At 35.8% G+C, this 19955-nt stretch overlaps 1 protein-coding gene across 1 annotated transcript in view; it reads right to left on the bottom strand.

Moving 5' to 3' along the window:
* Positions 1–1307: 1307 nt before the first annotated feature.
* Positions 1308–19955, bottom strand: part of MTPN (myotrophin) — a 42236-nt gene continuing 23588 nt past the window's right edge. Inside the window, exons 2-4 of the mRNA XM_082775268.1 lie at positions 17930–18043; positions 16689–16772; positions 1308–4576 (exon numbers count right to left, since the gene is read on the bottom strand). Of these exons, the coding sequence (XP_082631394.1) occupies positions 4490–4576; positions 16689–16772; positions 17930–18043 (285 nt within the window). The 3' untranslated portion in view covers positions 1308–4489. The remainder of the gene's footprint in view (positions 4577–16688; positions 16773–17929; positions 18044–19955) is intronic.

The raw sequence follows: 19955 nt of genomic DNA on the forward strand, positions 1-19955 counted from the left end.
AGATCACAACAGCCAACTACAGTATTTCATTGGATTTTTTTTTTTTTTTTAATGGTTTTGAGTTACTAGAAACATTGTTTTGACTGCTGAGGCAGGGAGAAAAAAAGTGCTACTCCTAGGAATTATCAGTCACTTCCCAAGTGGGGTAATACTGTATGCTTTTGTAGCCTTTCAAAGTACTAATGAAACAAAGTGCTTTCCAATCAATGCAGGTTTTTTATGTCTCAAAGTTTACAGAATAACTTAGTTATAAACTGGCATCTTGGAACAGCTTTCGAGTAAAACAAAAATATTTTGAGGAGAGCTTTGAGGAGAATATACTGTTCTCAAAACAGAGAAACAATCAAGTCATCCAATTGAAAAAAACTTGCTTTTTCAGGCCAACTTCCTTTTGAGCTAAGAAATCCATTTCTTCTGGGAGATTAGACAAATATGAAGATAAGTGCTTACATGTATGCATGAATTTGGTTAGCCAGAAAAAAATGAAGGAAATCTACATTCTAAAGCTTAGCTTGTACTTTGTCCTGCAGAAAAGCTACCTATCCATCAAAAACAAACAAAAAACCAGGATGGACACAGGAACCCAAGCACAAATCAGTTGCCACCTGCTATCACTTATTTGAACTGCTTTGGAAAACTATTTATGATGAACACAACCCCCTCTTCTGTTTTCCAATATTGACTGAAATGTTGTGCATACAGCATTAAGTCCCTGTTTCCGAAATTTTGCACAGAAACTATGTTTCTTTAGAAATACTCACTTTTTTCATATTCATACAATTTTCCCACTTCAATACTTTTTTTTTTATTACTCAAAAGTTTGTATTTTAGAAATAAACCATATCAAACAACTGGATATAAATCACTACTGCACGTAGCCCTGATGAGTCAGGAAACATAACAAATATACATTTGAATATAATTTTATTTACATATCATCTGTGTTCTCTGTAAACAACTGGTTTACTTTCTGTGATAAAGACTAAAGTAATTCATAGTCTCCCAAACAGCTAATAAGAGGGACATCCCTCCACTACAGAATGTCTCTTAAAATTTAAGATGAATAACAGATCTTTAATATTATGCATTACCATTTAACTGGGAAATGCAGACTACAAGACCACAGAATTAATCAAAAGCTTTATATACTTAGTTCTCAAGGGAGTTTCTATCCCACATTTAAATCTTAAGTACCTGAGTATTTTAATCACTGTAAAAGGGAGATGAAGCTTAAATGCCTTCTAAGCAAATACAAAGTTGTAGCCAGATTAATAAAACAGAAGCAAAAGAAGAAGTAAGACTCCAGATTCTCATATCGCACAATTCAAGTTTATTCCATTCATTCTTGCAACACAAACTTAAAAATACAGTATCATTTAGCATTCTGATGTCTATGAACCATGATAATGAACCCAACTGTGTCAAAACAGTTAACGATGGTGAAAAGAGGAAGTCAAATATCAAAATGCACAGAGCACTATTCTTCCATCACTGCGTAGAAAGATGATTGTTTATCCATTTACAAAATATAATTAAGACAAGTTCATTTTGAAATTTTGCATGCAACACTGCAATTGCTTGACCTAGGACACTCCACTCTTGCCAGCCTCTTCTACTAATAATTCAATGTTATATTCAAGGATAAGTTCCATTTAACTATTACATTACTTTTCCAATTTGCTCCCCCATAACAAAAGAGGGTACAAAATTCAAAATACACTTTAGGTTATAAGTTATTCAGCACAAGTTTCAAAGGAAAAGGTTTACGAACAGAGTGGATTTCCAAGTGTATGTGATTCCAGTCTGACAAAGTATTTAAATGTTCTTTAAAGAATGTAAAATAATTTACATTTTGGTATTTTCATCTAGTTAGGACCTACTCAAAGATACAGGCACCCACCCATTACTTTTTCCCCACAATATAGTTATCAACAAGGGAATGAATGAACAAGCCCAGTTTCTAGAGAATTACAAAAGAATTTAGTTGTTTGTTTTTTTTTTTTTTTTAATCCTGGACAAAATGATCAATCACCTCTCATGTAGTGCAAAAAGCAAAAAAAAAAAAAAAAAAGTATTTCTTCTTTACAAATCAAACATTAAATGCCATCTTTTAACAAACTGGAAAGGCAGCTTGGGTGTATATTACAGCCAAATTAATACTTGTCTCACTGAAGTTTGTTTGCATTTTTTCCGTCAAGTGAAGTAAGAAAAAAAATATGGTGTTCACATAACTGTAGAAAAAGGGAGGCAAAATTACCTCAGTGAATCACCGCAAGGGTTAGTACAAAGATGATGTTTCTTTACTATTATAATGCTCACTGAAGCTAGTTTAAGGGAAGTGCAGTAAAGAATACAGGGAGAAAAAAATAAACAAAAACAAACACTATGGCCAGACAACTTGACACTAATCAATACAAACTTGAATAATCAAATTTTCCACATAAAAACAGATTGCAGTTTTCTAGACTAGTAATTTAATAGCTAAGAATTGACTAGCATAATATGGAGGCAAATTTATGCCAAAAATGGTTACTTTTATAGCTGAATAGAGTTAAACCTACAGTCTGTGTTCAAACACTATTACAATGACATGACAATTCAGCACTGATCAGAGATAAGATTAAAGAGTTCTCTTTAAATAGTCATTAAACACACTGTTCACCAAACATGCTTCATCTTTTATCAGCAGCTCACCAATTGATTTATCACTGATTTCCAATCTTTCTGCTCTTCCTCGACACCCATATCCAAGAAGCAAGAAGTAATTGCACTGTACTGTTGATGGCCAGAGTTGATTGTTTGCTCCATTGCATTCTTTATGGGATATAGATGTACATGTATGTGTAAATCAGTCTGTTCTCATTTTACAATCTAAATGCAAGGCTTTTTATAGCTGAAACATTCAATAATAATATGCAACATGATTCAAGTAAAACTAAGTCTCCATTAAATATTTATGAGTTGTAGTCACCAACCTATTTCTACATATCCTCTCAATTTCAACAGTGATATCAAGTAGTATCAGCTACTTTAATGAATTCAGCATGAGATACTATATACATTGTTTTCTATATTCCGTATACGTTATCAGAAAGTGTGAAATCTGTTAAAAAAAGAAAATATTTATAGTTTGCGGTACTCAATTCTGTTCAATAAAACCTGTTGTTTAGTCTTGGGTGAATCAGCATTATAATGAAAATTCTCAAGATGAAAGCCAGAAGCTCAGGCATTCCTGAGGACTAAAGGATGTGACAGGAATCTCTAACAATTTCTTAAGTACCTTCTCATGAGTTGTCAAGGCTCTCAATAGCACTGCCATATTTACTGGTACAAAAAGTCATATCTAGAATTCAATTGTTAATGTGGTTTGGTTGTAGTGGGAACTTTCAGAACAAGCCCCATGCTTTAGTAATGAAATTTAAGAGATTTGTTCAGCCAATAATGAAGCACCAAATCAAGGATACCCACAATTACTTTGTCTTCTCCAGCAATAAGAGCAAGTGAAGCTTTCAACTTGTAAGTCTTTCTGTTCTTAACATCTCAACTTAGAGAACTCCCAAGTATTTAAATTACCAGAGAAGTTTAGCAACTATATTCACCTGACATTTATGTCTAAATAATTACTGTTCATTTTGCACGACTTGATTATCTTTGCATACAAAACAGCCTGGAGCTTTCACATGTGGATTCATTTTATGCTGACATGGTGAATAAAGAATAAATTCTATCTTACAATCATTTTTAGAAATAAGTGCAATGATGTTTTTAACTTTCTCAAGAACAGTTGTTTTAAACCTGTCTTGGATTAACATGCAAAGGAAAAAAATATTCAAGCACCCAAAACTATGTTGGCAGATATTCTGGAGTGTAACACCATGCCTTAACTCATCTTTTCTGGTTTACTCAAGAGTCAGAAAAAAAAATATTAGTGTGACATCCAATTAGTCAATAAAAAGACCAGCTCCAATAAGTAGTATTAAAAGTCCTCAAAACTGCAACGTAAGCTTTAGGCAGAGGAAGAATAAAGCTACCCACAGAGAAATGAGAGAAAAGCAACCCAGCCACCTATATTACTACACTTCAGATTATAGCAGACACTAAGAGCATGGGACTATTGTCCCCTTCACAATTAGTTTCAGGTACATAGCACAGTACTTTCCATCTAAAGGAATCTTGCAACAAAAATCTTAGTACTAACCTAGAAGGTTTACAAGCCAAAAATTCAAGATCATGGTCTCTCTTCTTCTGTTTTCACTAGAAATGGGAAGAGATTGTGCACTGAAAAGAAGTCCTAGAGGGACACTGCCCATAATTGTTTTCAACCCTCTCCAAACAGGTTATCTTCGATACAGGCCCCTAACTAGTCTGATTCATAAAGAATTTCCCTCCCCCCAAAGTATTTAGCTGAAGAAGCTGGAAGATGCAAAGAGTGACAGACAGGCAGCAGTGTGAGGCCACAGGAGAGACATTTAAGATATCAGTCCATCCGTCACTGAAGAAGAGTTTTGATTGCCTGGTTGTCAGTGGCTTCAAAGGCAGTTAGTCCATCTGGGCCTTTCACAGTCTTATCAGCACCCTGTAAAGACATTGAGAAGGACTGTCAATTCATGAAGTTAGGCTGTGGAAGTATCAAGAACATCACAACACTTAACTTGGATAATTACACTGATTAAATTACACCTTTTCAGTCCAGTGCATGTTCTCATTTAGGAAATGAACAGGCCACATTTATTTATCGAACTATTCAGCATGCAGCTAAACTTCAAACTTTATAGCTAGAAAAAAAAAGCCAAGTAACCTGTCACAGAGCAAATTTCAAGATCAACAATTTATCAATTAACGTAGAACAGAACTATAAGGATTTGTATTCGGTAACTATTCATATGAATGTAAAAATTCAGTCTCATACATTTCTATGAAATCTATGGTGCAGCATCTTTTTCCACATTCTAAATTAGTTAATAAGATCTTTCAGAGCTTACATGAAGTGTTTTCTTTTTCTATATCGTAACAGATTACACCCATCTAGCATTCTGCTTCTCTTCCATTTTGGAAGGAAAAAAAACCTTATTACTACATGGAAAAAAAAGTGAAGTCATTCTAAATGAAAAATTGAACAACCTTTCTGAATAAGTTTCTGAATAAGCTAAGCCTACCTGAAAAATAACAAAACAGAACAGGGAGGCATTTTATTTACAGATATGGCATTACTTCACAGATGATAACAAATATATCAAATGGGCAGTAGGGTACCAAATGGGCAGTAGGAGAATGGTAACCACAGAAGCAGCCCCACTGCCAGAAATATAGAAGAAAAAAAAAAAACAAAAACACAAAAGCAAAGAGTGATTAGTCATGTTTGTTTTGAGCACTGGTCATATATATGTAAAAATAAAAACCCAGAGGAGATCATAAATAGGGTAGTTAAATAAATTAAATAAAAGGATAAAAGTTAGAGAACATAGAACTACAGAAATCAAAACCAAGATGTTTCCTGAAAGTAAGTTAGATTCCAAAGTAACTCCTCATGAAAATGTTCAATTCTCAATGCCTGTATTAGCTCAATCAAATGACAGGAAGAACACTGTGGGTACAGACATGCTTTGGCAAGAACATGGACTGAAGAGTTCTGCCTTTAGTTTCATGTATAACCTGTCTATAAAATACAAATTCCTTTTCCAGTACATTAAAGGGAAGAAAGCGCATAGATTAATTGTAAAGGACACACAATTTTCTAAGAACATATTGGATCTAGAATTTCAAGGGCTTCTTTATTGAAAAAAGGTTACACACACAAAAAACAGATGAACTTCTACATGTAATACCTTGTTTGTTCCCAAGACAACTCTTGCCACTACACTTCCCACTGTAATTGTTCCTCGTACTTTGGATCTCACCTTACTGTAACTTGCTGCCAAAGATGGAAATATTCTACCTGCCATTCTAAGGAGATGTCTTTGCAGTACTTTTAAAACACACTAGTGCTCATCCTGTAGTCCACTGGCCAAACCTACCCTGCTTACAGCCATTTACCTCCTTTGCAGCCCCTACAGACCCTTAACACAAGGCATCAACTGAACAGACTGGTAGCAGTCAGCTGTTGGGCAGGGAGACAGGTTTCTGCTATCAGAGAAAGAGCCCGTGAAAATACAATTGTCTTGAACTCCAGCATAGAATTCCATGGAGGTTACTAATAATTGCAGTAACTCTTTCCAGGCTGCTCATGTTCTCCACACTTTTCAGACTGCAGAATGCAGGCATATGTTTTGTATGTAAGCAATAAATCACTGCAGTGACAAGAGTGATAACATTTACCTTTTTCTCCTCTTGCTATGCAACATCCTTGGACAGAATGGTACACTCTATATGCTGCAGTATCACTGTTCTTTTGGGTCTGAACGTGAGCTGACTTAGTCATTTCCTGGGGACAGACCATATGGTCAACACAAATACACCCTTTGGCTGAAATCATTGAAACCCAATGTTTGTTAAAGATTTTCCACTAAAAATACCAACTCTCCACCAGTGTACAGCATTTATAGCATAAAAGACAACTTAACTGAAGTAACTTTTAACAGAACTTTAGTATAGACTTAGGACTGCTTTTCTCCCACAGGTATGTTTGTACTTCAGAACAGCTAGACATGGTAGACTTGAATTTCTAAAGCAGCTTTACTGAATGTAGGATAAAGAAGGTCACGACCACCTAAGAATGATGTGGTTTAATAAAGTTTAGGTTTAATAAAGTTTAATAAAGTCAGTGTTCATAAATTAGGAGAACAGTGTTCATAAACACACTAGAGTCATTGTTCATAAATTAGGAGAACAGCTCTTCACTACACAGAAAGATTCCTGCCTGCATTCAATAATAAGAAGAAAATAATAAAGTTCAGGTCAAGAGGACTTCAATTTTCAGAAGTACAACAGTGCCAGGAAGCAAATTTAATGAAAAATTCATACAAGAAAGTGATTCCACAGCATTCTCTACTTCCCCAAAGTAAAAAGGTATTAACATCTTCTGTTTTATGTTCTCTTGCTTATGTTTCCTTACTTATACACATTAAAATATACACACACAGACACACACTCTCTTTGGCACCGTGAAACAGAGCAAACATTCTTGTTTGTTGTTAAGACACTATCCAAAGCAGAAGTGTTAAAAACGCTCTGAAGGGAGCAAAATAGTTACTATAGTACAGTTGCAGTTCAGAAGAATCTTGAAGGTGACAGGTAGTCAATGCAGAGCTCTTTAAACCCTGTGAAACTTGAACGGGTAATGCTTGATGAACCTAGCTAATAGAAAACTGGTTTACACAGCAAGCAGTGGACTTTCAGAATCAGTTTCCCGTTGAAGTTAGAGACAGACATCAGCTGGTTCAAAAAGGATGCAAGTAAATTCTTGGAGAATGTTTTTGGAAGTGACTTCAGAAGACTTTTGAACCTCTAAATAGACTTGCAAGCCTCTAAAATCCCCAATACGAAAGGAATAAATGAGCAAATGTGGTAAAGTCCACAACTTTTCTCAAATGGCATTGATCCTGCCAGTGTCAGAGAAAAAAGGTGCTAAATTAAAAGTATGCTATTGAATTAGGTGACACATTTTTAGTAGTAAGCAAAGTAAGTTGTATTAGGTATTTTACAAAAACGGTAGAGGTATTCTAAAAGAAGAACTGTGCCACAAATGGAAACCTCTATTAGAAGTAGTCAAAACTGATCAAATAACATCTATTGTAACACGAAACTTTTATCTTTTGTAATGTAGAAGAAGTCTTCTCACATTTAAAACTCAAATATAAAACTCATATTGAAGAAAAACATGAAACAATTCTAATAAATTTCTGCTTTTTAAATAAATACCTCTGCTATCTTGGCAAAAACTAAAAGCAAACTGAAGCACAATGACTTATGTTAGCTATTAGTGCACATTTTATCTGCTCTTTTGTTTGTAGAATGCTTGCATCTTTACCTCATAAACTAAATTCTTGGTACTTAAGACAATTCATTTCCAATTTCATCAAAAACTACTGATAATTCACTTTGCTAAGAGTAGAATATCCTTAATCTTATTTAACATTAATAATACTGAAAAGGCAGAAGTGATAGAACTGAACACAATATATAACAGCTCTGCTTCAAAGTCACTATATGCTGCAAACCACTCCACTGTTTAAAATGACCAGGAATATTTTTAAAAGTCGTGAAAGAAATATGTTAAAATTAATAAAAAAATAAAAAAGCTACTGTTAAGGTAGCATCAAGCACTACCTTAGAATTAAAAACAAATTGCTCTTTAGACTAAAGCTAATTACTTTCATGTTGCTTTGCTCTCATTTACTGTAGTATATTTTCATAGAATCATAGAATATCCTGAGTTGGAAGGGACCCTTAAGGATCATCAAGTCCAACTCTTGACACCGCACAGGTCTACCCAAAAGTTCAGACCATGTGCCTAAGTTCACAGTCCAATCTCTTCTTAAATTCAGACAGGCTCGGTGCAGTGACCACTTCCCTGGGGAGCCTCAGATCAGTTTCTGGGCAAACTCAGATCAGTTTCTGGTATCACTCTACAAACCTCTACAGGTCTGTTCTTCAGCAGGTCTATAGAATGATATTCCATCGTTTTTCATAAACTTCAAAGATATACCAAGAATTCCCCAAACTGGTTTTGGGCTACATACATACTGTATAACTGAGGCTTAATAGTTCAGAAGTGATTGATTATACAAAAGAGCAGTTTTGTGGGAATCTGATAAATGGATTCATCAAAAAGCATGTTTTAGGGATATATCAGAGGTCAAAATACTGTAACCAAAATAAGTGATTATTAGGAAAGTGTGCCTCAGTTCTGACCTAGAAGGTTTAAGCTACCGCTGACAAATTTAAAAATTAACTTAGAAATTAACTCTTAAAGATTAACTCATTTACTTTAGTAAATTCAACCATCCCTTACTGAGGGCAACAAAACCCTGCTTTATGAGTTGTATATTTCAGTGCTTGGAGTCTTTCAAACTTGAGAATTAATGACACTGTACATGTACTATTAGCTACCAGTAACAGTAGGTTAATTAAGCTTTTTGTAGGCTTATCAAGCATACATGTAGCAGCAATTTAGAGAACAAACATTAAACTCTTGTTCCCAAATGGAAGATAAAAGTCCTTTCTAATGTACAGAAAAGTTTCAAGTACAAAACATCCCCTCCATGCACATGTACTTAAGTACATTTTACAGTTCTATGATGAAATGATGATTTCAGACTAGCATTAGAGCTTTAATCCTTAAATGTCTGGAAGGATGACACTATTTGAATATTGTATACATGCTAACAAAAACATTTATCTTTAAGTTTAAATTACCATATTATCAATGTTTTGGTTTAGCTGATATTGGACAAGCTTAAACCATCAAAGAAGGCCACAACTGTGCTCTGGTAAAAAACAATTAACGAATCCAATCCATCTAAATCATCACAGTAATTGATTATGGCTGATCACTGCAATTAGCACAACAGCAGAGCTTGAACACACTCAAACACTATCTTCAGTTTTGAAGCTTTCAAACTGTATTTAAGTTTCTTATAGTATAATTTAAACTGAGTGCTCAAGATTCCAAAATCAAAGCATCTGAACAAGGTATCAGGAAGTCCTCACTGAAACAATAACTTCAGAATACTGTATGTAAACACAGACACTTTCGAGGAAGTGCCTTTAGATTAGTATAATACGTCTACCCTTAAGCCATGTTAGGTATTTACCAGTACCATACATATGCATGTATATACTATACCTGCACTGCAATTGTGAGAGCAAAGTCAGGTAACTTTTTTGTTTTAAACAATGCAAGTCATGTTGTTTATACAAAATAACCATACGTTGGCTATATCTGATTTCTCATATAGGAAAAAATGTCTGAATTTGAATATCAACATCAATTACGGTAATGTGTGAAGCTACAGTTCAAAGTAGATTCATCATAAAAGAACAACCTAAAAATGTTTTCTCTTTTTCACGAGTAGAAGAAAACACTATAAAAATAAAATGGTGGTGGTTCAGCATATTAAACCACCACATCAGAACAAAGCTTGAAAAAAAAAAAAAAAAAAAAAAATCAATCCTTGTAACCAACTTCAGTACTGAACAAAGGATTTACCAAAGGGTAAAAGCAGTTTATAGAGTTGTGGCTTTCTGAAGCTGAAAAAATTACTGTGACAACCTGCTAGAGTAGTCATTTGTAGCCACTAATTAATATTAAATCACATTTCAAATACTTCCTATAAAATCTACCAGGAAATTCCATTGCACAATTTCTCCTTATAGTACACTTCACTGTTTTTGATGATTATTCTTTTCAAAGTCAAATCAAATGTTAGGGGGTTACCTCCCTTTGACAGATCACCACTCTTCAAATTCTTCAAGGGATTCTAAGAAGAAATTTGGAGTTATATTTCTGGGTTTAGGCAGCCCTTAATACCCTTCCAAAGACAGGAATTTGAATACTTTTATCCTTCAATCATCCTACAACTTCTGAAGTGTCTGCATATACAAGGGTTACATGGCAAGGCTTTGGTAGCAGGGAGGCTGCAGAGGTGGACTGTGAGAGTGCGGCCCAGCTGCCTCATGTCAGGTTAAGTGCTAGGTCCAGCCAGCTTCAAAAGGGACCTGCTGCTGGCCATAGCTTAGCCATGAGTGGCATCGGTTGTAACTCTGGGAGAGGCAGATTTAAGAAAGAGAAAAAAACCTGCTGTGCAACAGCAGCTGAGAGACTGAGGAATGAGAAGCAGCCTGAGAATCAGCCCCGCAGAACCCAAGGTGTGTGCAGCAGGAGGTGCTCTGGGCACAGAGCAGCAGTTCCCCTGTGGCCTGTGGAGCAGGCTGTCCCCCTGCACCCATGGGTCCCCACATGGAGCAGATCTCCACACTGCAGCCCACAGAGGAACCCCCGGTGGAGCAGGTGGATGTGGCCTGGAGGAGGCTGCAGCCCATGGAGAGCCCCCGCAGGAGCATGCCCCGGGCCAGAGCTGCAGACTGTGGAGAGGAGCCCACACAGGAGCAGGGGGTCTGGGGGGAGCTGCCACCCACCTGTGGGGGACCTGTGCTGGAGCAGTTTGCTTCTGAAGTATTGACCATTTGGTATGGACCCATACTGAAACAATTCTTGAAGAGTTTCAATCTGTGAGAAGTCCATGCAGGACATTCAGTTCAGGAAGGACAGCATCCAATGGGAGGGACCCGACACTGGAGTAGGGGCAGAGATTAAATTTTATGGACTGACTGCAACCCTCAAACCCCTGCTCTAATGGAAGAGGTAGAAAAGGGTGGATTGAGAGTGAAGGTGCTTTTAGTTTCTCACTGCTCTAGTATGTTATCAGTAAGCAATAGATTACATTACGCTCCCTTATGCTGAGTCTGTTTTACCCATAACAGTAACTGGCAAAGAATTATAACACACAAGATTAAGGAAGGAGCTCTACGCTGCAGTTTTCATAGTATTCCAGTTCTAGTTTATAACAGAGTGCTGCAGGCAGGACCTCAAGGTAGTTATGAAAATGTTAGCTATTTCATAACTTGAAGTTGTGGCTGACAAAACAACTTAATGCATTTGTAATAGGAAGGAAGAGGCAGGAAAAAAAAAAACTAGGAATTATAAATTTATCCAGAAGCAATCAGTTCGAGTTTCCTGAAACAGTACTAGAAGAGAGGTAGCAGCATGGCATACTGTGTTTTTAGCAGGAATATTCTAGACTTTTTCCTATCAGTGAAATCCCCTCGCATTGAGCATGCAGCTACAGCTTCTTTTTCAAGTATCCATTTCACTTTTTACTTCCTTGAAGTCTCACCCCACACAATATTACAACTGTTACTTCCTATACAAAGGCCAAAAACTTGTTATTAACCCGAATTATTGTATATTTGGATTATTTCTGCCTACCCTACTTTTTCATAAAGATTTTCAATATTTTTTTATTTTCTTTGCTAAAATGAAGCAATCAAAAGCTTTCTTACTGTTAAAAGATGTAAGTATTTCAATGCAAGTTCAATACCCAGGCAATGAGACCATATATCCGAACAGCATGATTTCCTGTGATCAGGTACTTCCAGAGTCCTCCCCACATAAGCTGCTAGCCAAACATAAATCTTATACTGCACAGTCAAGAAACAGATTAATACAAAAACAAAAAAAAATACAGGTGTGTCAAAAAACATGCAAGGGATAAGTAACCATTAGCCTTAAGTAACTTTTTTTTCTTAGAACACATGCATCACTCTTCAGACATGGAAAAACAACAAGAGCTGTGTTTTATACACGTTACAAAACCAATAAAATTTTCCACATAGTTCCTGAAGAATAAATATGAATAGGGGCAATAGACAGAACTCGAGCCACTCTAAGTGATAGGATGAGGCAAGCATGGGTATAAAATATACTAATGAGCCAGCTAGACAGACTATAGCTTCATTCCTCTCAATCTGTTCCATGTCTCCTATTCTCAAGTTTCAGCTGAAATTCATCCATCCCCTAGAAAAACACATAGACAACTAAGTAAGCAGTTAGTACAAGGCAACAAGCAAACATCTGCCATTTACAAGGCAACGCAGATACAAGGTGAGCAGTAAGACAAAAAAATGGGTTCTGTTGCACATTTGCAATGACTGCAACAAAACCCAGAAGGCCACCCTCTGGAACAGGTATGTCACCATCACAAGACCACTGAAAATTCAACAGAATTGAAACAGAAGGTATTTCCATTCCATCTTGATTTGGCATCAGTGTTTCCCTAATCCCATAAACTAATGCAAGGAACTAAATTTAAAACAACAAATTTGGAAACCTCAATTTGCAGAAAACTAACTACAGGAAATTAACTTGCAGTACGGAAAAATGAAGAGTGTCAATGCCAGGGCTACTGTAAGGAAGCAGTTAGAATACACAAGTAATAATATTAAATGACTAAACAGGATCACCTGTTCTGCTGGCAACTAATATTTACATTGGCTGAGCTGTAACACAGGACTGCAGCTTCACCTTCAATGGTGAATGCTGGTAGACAGCATGCTCATTATTCCCTCTTACCCTTTAGAAGAGATATTATGCCATGAAAAGAAACATACAAACATTCCTTCAGTCTTATGTGACTGAAACTACTACAGGACATCAAAAATTGAACATCTAAATACGACTTAGTTATCTGGTTGTACAAAATGCGACTTAATTTTAGCTGTATGCTACAATACATTCCGTAACAATACCTGCTTAGTCAGTTCTTTTTTTTCATCTCTCCCCATCTCCACAGACCCATATTGATCCTGACAAGGCTACCAATTAGGCTGTGTTTTGTAAGATCTGGCTGGATTCTTCATCCATTTCTAAATGCTACCATGTAAAATAATTCTACTGATCTACTGAAACAATTCTACTGTTGGTGATAGTGCAGACTGCTTATGCAACTCAATGTTTTCCCTTGTCATACTATATTCCAATATGTTTCAAATTCTGAGCTGTGTGGAGCCAGCAGTCTAACTGAATATGGGCTGCTAATGATTCCTGGGTAAACAACCAGATTTCACTAATCAAAGAAATCATTTGCATTTTAGAATGTCTCACACATTCAGCTTACATATGTGCAATAAGTATTAACTAAGAACACCAAAACAGCCCTTGCTAAGGAATAAAAATAGTAACAAACAGGGCTTTATCACAGGAAAGCCTTTTTGAAAATGACTTGCAATTCCACAAAACTGCTTCTTCTTTAAAGGACAACAGTTAATGCAGTGACTTCAACTATTAGCACTGTCTACAGGAAGTTGTGTTACTGGTAAGTGACACATACATTAAAAACTTTTGTGGAAACTGAGCTAACAAATTCAGAGTCAGTGTAGGTCCCCCATTACTTCTTAGATTAAGTTCTTATTAGTGTAAACGGTTTCTATTAAGAGCTTAGCAGCCTGAATAAATTCCTTGTAGAACTGCATGATCACAAGATTCAACAACAAGCAGTATATGTTTGAAGCAACCTTGAAGCAACCCAGGCTACTTCAGCTTAAAATCAAGAGGCCACTCAAACCATGCCAATTTGAGAGATGGTGATAAAAGATCAAAAATATAAATACTTCATCAGCCAGTCCATATCAACGGAAACTAGCAGATCTAGGCCTCCATGAAGAAATCTGAAAACTAATATAAGCTTTCCGAAGCTATCTAGTTTCAATAGCATTTTTCTAATTTCTCGTCCTAGACTAAGTTCACGTTCTGCATATCTTTCTATGATTACCTCGTATTTATGACCATTGGACTTCACCAATTCCAATCAATTTACAGCAAGGATAGAGATCAATATATTCTCAAAAACTGTGTGGAAAAAAAAAAAAGGCTGATTCAGGAAGGACTTTAATGTCATCACTAACTGCAATCCATGCATAATTGTTATTAGATGCCAGAAAATTCATGCGTGAACTCAAATTTTGAGGCATTCACAGGAAACAAGTTCAGAGCAACTTTAGAATGCAAAGCACTTCAAAACAGAAATGGCAAGAAATACACTGTATGATAGAGGAGATCTTTTGTAATGCATATATGTCAATCATATGAGTAGATATAGAAATAACATTTCTAAAAATCTCAAAATTTAGGATTAGCCCTACCCTCAAGGCCTGTATTTCCAATTTCATCACAAGATACAATCATAGAGAGCCATATGAACACTGCTGCAAATCCAATTTTGTATTAAACCATACAGTAAACAAAAACAACGTAGAAATCATGAGGTAAACTCACTGACACTAAGATATCCTTTAAAATGAAACCTCTTAGCTCTCTAAAAACTTGGCAAGTTCATCTTAACTCTAGGAATTACTGTCACAGTAGATTAATCAACAAGTAAAAACAGTCATGGGAATATTAGCTATTAATTAACGGTTAAAAAACAATGGTCACAATAACGTACTGTATCTGCCAATACCATACAAAGAATTTAAGTTTTATATATTGAAAAACTGCACCTCTAGAAGCGCTCTCATAATACACTCTCCCTGAATCAGAACCTTTTAGTACTGTACCAAGCGTGTTTAACTGAATCACGAGATGTTACTTTATGTTAGCAGTTTATTGCTCATACAGGCATGGTACCAAACATCTGTAAGTCACCCTAGGCTGTAAGATGGAGATAGTATTAAAGCAATATGCAGAAAATTAAACATTTGTCTTGGTCACTGGCATTTAAGGCAGAGAAAAAGTTACTGTCTTTGAATTGGACTCGTTCTGGCTTGAAGAATGAAGGATTTACATAGTATATGCACTTCCAAGACATTAAAATCTTTCTAGTTATGGACCACATGGGGCAATCTGTTGCAAGTAACAACAGATTTTTATATTTGAGAATATCTCAAAGGAAGTCCTCACTACAAAATATAAAAATAAGCTTTCTAAGCTAGCAGTATGTCCAACAACATAGAAAAAAATATCAAAACTGTATGAAAATTTACAAGTGTGCTTCTGAACAAAGTTAATTCCCAGAACTGAACTTCAGTTTTCAGTATCAGAAATTACATTGAATCAGACAACAGGACATAAGGACAATAGTCTGTATTTAAGCAAGCATTATATACCACAGCTCTGAACTGTGTAAGAATAGCAGCTCAGAAAACAAGAGCCTAAGTCTTTCTCTTCTATTATTATATACTTCACCAGTAAAATAAACTAAAATTCCCATACACGCCACGAAGACAAATGTTGAGAAATGTTAGAATTCTACACTAGTTACAAAAAAGTTTTTTTCTGTACATATGTTTAGTTTATTTGGTCCTAAATGAGGGACCAGTCCTTTCAACAGATATAAAAGACCAATATACCGTTTGAGTCCTAAATTAAGAGTCACAGCATTTCTTCACTTCTCTGACTCAGTCTGATGTTAGTTATCTTTCTGTGAAGTAGAGATAAAATCCATGCAGTGCCAAGGCAGTTAAGGAAAGCCATTTTACCTTGGAAACTAATGTTATGCATAGCAGGAAATATATATTCCTTTGTCTGAATAATTTAAGTGGGTTGATGTACTGCAAATTCACTGTTAATCTTCTCTCTTCAAAGGAAATGAGGTATAACAAAAAGGAGCACTTACAGAGACAAAACACTGCTTGAATTAACTACTGCTTTGTAAAATTGATCGCCTTTGCAATATAAATCAAAAGGAGACCAAAATTAGGTAAGTTTATTCTGCTCTGGACAAAATTTACAAGCTCTATAGAAGAGAAAGTTTGCCACCTTCCTACTTTTATTGTCCTCAATCTATATTTCTTAACCCTGATGGGTTTTCATTCATCTCAGAGAAACAGAGAGAAACCACACCTCTGACCAACTTCACAGTGGACATAGAGACACCTAACCGGCTACTCCAGCAAAACCCCACTCACTCTTCTGTCTGCTGAACAAACACTTGTAATCTAGCCTGATCTGCTGTTAACTTCTCAGTCAGGGCTCACAATAAATACCTTTAGTGGTTGCCATTACTTTTGCTACACTGCAGTCCTAGAACATTTTCATTCAACTATCTTTTCATTACAACCATACCCTTTCTCTTTTAGTAACATAAACAGCATTTGTTTGATGTTTTGATCTTAGCTGGAGCAGCAAATCCTATTAAAAATCATAGTAACATAATTCACTAATGGGTAACTTGTTCTAAACATTTGTATCTCACCTTTGACAGAAGCAATTTCACACAGGAAACATGGCCCTCATAGACTGCTGATAAGAGTGGTGTAATATTATGTTTGTCTGGAGCCTGTAAATTGAGACACAGTTATTTGAAACACAATTTCAGACAGCATTAAAAGGTTTCGCTTAACTTCATTTTGTTTTTGTCAACCAGAGTGAAGTTAAGGATTTAAGAGTATTTTCCAGAAATGCATTCCTTCAGATTTTTTTGCTCTGCCATTTAAAAAGAAGTGTATTTAAAAATTGGTCAAGGGAACAGAATGATAGCTCTTCCATCAATCTACTTGGTATTCCAAAATTCATCTAGTATTTTTTTTTTTTTTTTTTTTTTTTAAGGCCAATGATAACATTTGCAAGGTTTCAGCTGAAAAATTTTGCCCAGTTTAAGAACAGCATTCCCAATTCTCCCATTTTTCAGACAGTCTGGCTTTAGAAACCTGTTATGGCTGGAAACATTCTCTGTGCTTTCTTCTCTCTAACCTATGATCCTGGAAAGAATAAGAAGTGTAGCAACTGAAAAATTATTATTTTTTCCTCCATTTTGTGCTGAATTAGTAAAAATCCTGAGCAACTACTAATCTTTCTAGGCACCGATGAGAAAATTCAAGCCGTTTTGTTAAGGTCTGAAGCTAAGATGTTTCATACATTAATTTTAGGCAGGTATTCTGAAGCATGGCATTTGGGGTATATGGTTGAAGTATACAGAAACTTCATGGAGGACTGTTTTGAAGTGCCAATACTGCTCAGCCAAATCTTTTCATGACACAAAGCCATGCATGTCAAGCTACAGCAAAATGACAGTTTGTGCAATAAAAATGTCTCAAATCAATAAAATAAAAAAGACAAGCACACGCATTTAGACAGTTGATCCTGCCCCAGCTAAGGATGCATTGCAATGTCTTATGAAGTCCCTTTCAACAAATTTAACATGCATTTCATGTCACCCTTCAGATATAATTGCTGGTTCTATTTTTCTAATCATCATCATCAAATAAAATTTAATTTTTGTAGATAACAGCTTTTTCTAATGTGTTTCAAAGTGTTAGAACATTTAACAAATGTAATTTTAAGTTTCTGACCTTTAGGAGAACACCTGTCAGGCATTCTTAAATGAATCAAATTGCTGTTCCATCCAATTCTTCCAGTAACCATTTAAGCACTTATACCTATCGTGTATGTGGGAGAAAAAGAGACCCTAAACTGTTTGTAAATTGATGTACGTACATTAATATCAGCTCCTTTCAATAGCAGAAATTCCAGAATCTCAAGCTGTCCACAGTCTGCTGCATAGTGAAGAGGCTTCCTCCCACCTTCAAGTGTCCGGTTGACATCTTCACCCTTCAGTGTAAACAAACACATAAGCAAAATTTAAAGTTATCACAACAAAAAAGCTTGAAAAAAATCTAACAACTTCAAATATTTAAGTTATTGCCTAATAAAAATCAAAATTAAGGTACTTGATTTTATTTTTCTCTTCACCTACACATTTAAAACTACATGACAGCCTCGGTTTCTCCTTCCACATTGAATTTCAGGTCTAGTGAGTGCCCAAGCGCAGTAGGCAACTTGACAACAAAAAGTCATTATAGTATGTGGAAAATGCCCATGTTTGCTTGTTTTGCTTCTCCTACACCTAACTGGGATCTTAGTTATCTGGCTACTGTAAGTTACTTTCCCTGGTTTTACACATGCTGAGGTGCTGCATGCTAAGAAGCTACATGTACAGAAATAAGTCAGCATCGTAACTACTAGCAAGTGAACACAGACCATCCATAATCTAAAACACAATTACAAAACTTCACTCTTTTATAAATAGTATCCACCAAATCTGTAATATGACACAAAAAGGTCTGAAGGCAGTTAATCAAATCAGGACACAGGAAGTTATATTCTAATGCCCCTCATAACAGTAGATTGAGGCATCCCTTAAGGTACAAATTAAATTTAATTCAGTGAATGCCTAATTAGCTTTGTTTCTTCATCTTAGGTTGTGCAACTAAGGATAAACTGATTTAATGCACTTCAGCAATGATAAGAAGTTACTAAACACCAAACACAGACAGGCCATATGGTAATCTCTTGTTTGTTTATGCAAGTGAGCTTAGTATTTCAGGTCACAGCTAAATTTAGCATCTTACCTCAAGTTGTGTGTCTCCACAGAAAAACAAACAAAATAATTTCATCTGCAGCACCAATTCATACTTCTCTATAGGACCTTTGCAGTCCACTTACTCCTGTCTCAGCTCTGAGAGTGGAAGGATAGACCATTAAAAGGAAATCTTATTCTGCGCTTCATGTTCTGTATTGTCACAGCTTCGTACTACAGGCCAGTCAACAAGAACACCTGGCCTGGTGTTCAGAATTCTCCTCTCCTTGCCAATAGACTATTTGACTCTTTCCATAATAAATCCCAATGAAAGTAAAAGCAGCACAACAGTGTTTAACTTAACATGCTTAAATAGAATACTCTGCATTTTCTGGTTTCAGAAATAAGGACTTTGCAAGAACATTCAGTAGCATGAGAGCTTCAAAGCAGTATGAAAGAAAAATCCCTGTAGGTGGTATTATTACTGACCTGAGACACATGACTAGGGCTTAGGAAGCATGTTGAATGTGAGAAAAGAGTTTTAACTAACTTTAAATAGCTTTAACTATTATTTATAATTTTCAAAACAGCAAGAATGTACCTCTAAACAGAGTCCACCACAGCTTTACTTTAGCTGTGGATACTCAAAGTACAATATGTAAGATACTAGTAAGGCTACTGAAAGTCTAATTATCTTTGACAACTTCACTGCCGTGCAAGTCCTGTGATGCAACTTGTCCCTTACTTTGCCAATTTTCAGTACAGATCATTGGCTGCGATATGTTAACAATTGTGTTCCAATTAAAAAAAACAAAACAAAAAAAAAAAACACAAAAGAACCCCACACTCATCCAGATCACAGTACACTAACAGCATACAAATAGCCTCATCAGTCTGAAAAGCACATAAGGAATCTGCATACTTTGCTTGAATAGGGAGTTAAGCTCTACTGATTTTTATTTGCACCACACCACTTTTCATCAGTTTAAAAACAACTGGCATTTGAACAGCACGTGCATGCAGATACCACCAAAAACAGGCTCTAAAGCATCTAATGTCTGCCACATGGGAAGACAGGGTAAATAAGGGGATAAGGGAGAGGGTCGTAAATGTTAACTCTTGGGACATCACATAGCAAAGCTTCACATTCAGAAAGTTCACAGT

This window comes from Aythya marila, assembly GCF_965140915.1.
Source record: "Aythya marila genome assembly, chromosome: 1".
Taxonomy (NCBI): domain Eukaryota; kingdom Metazoa; phylum Chordata; class Aves; order Anseriformes; family Anatidae; genus Aythya; species Aythya marila.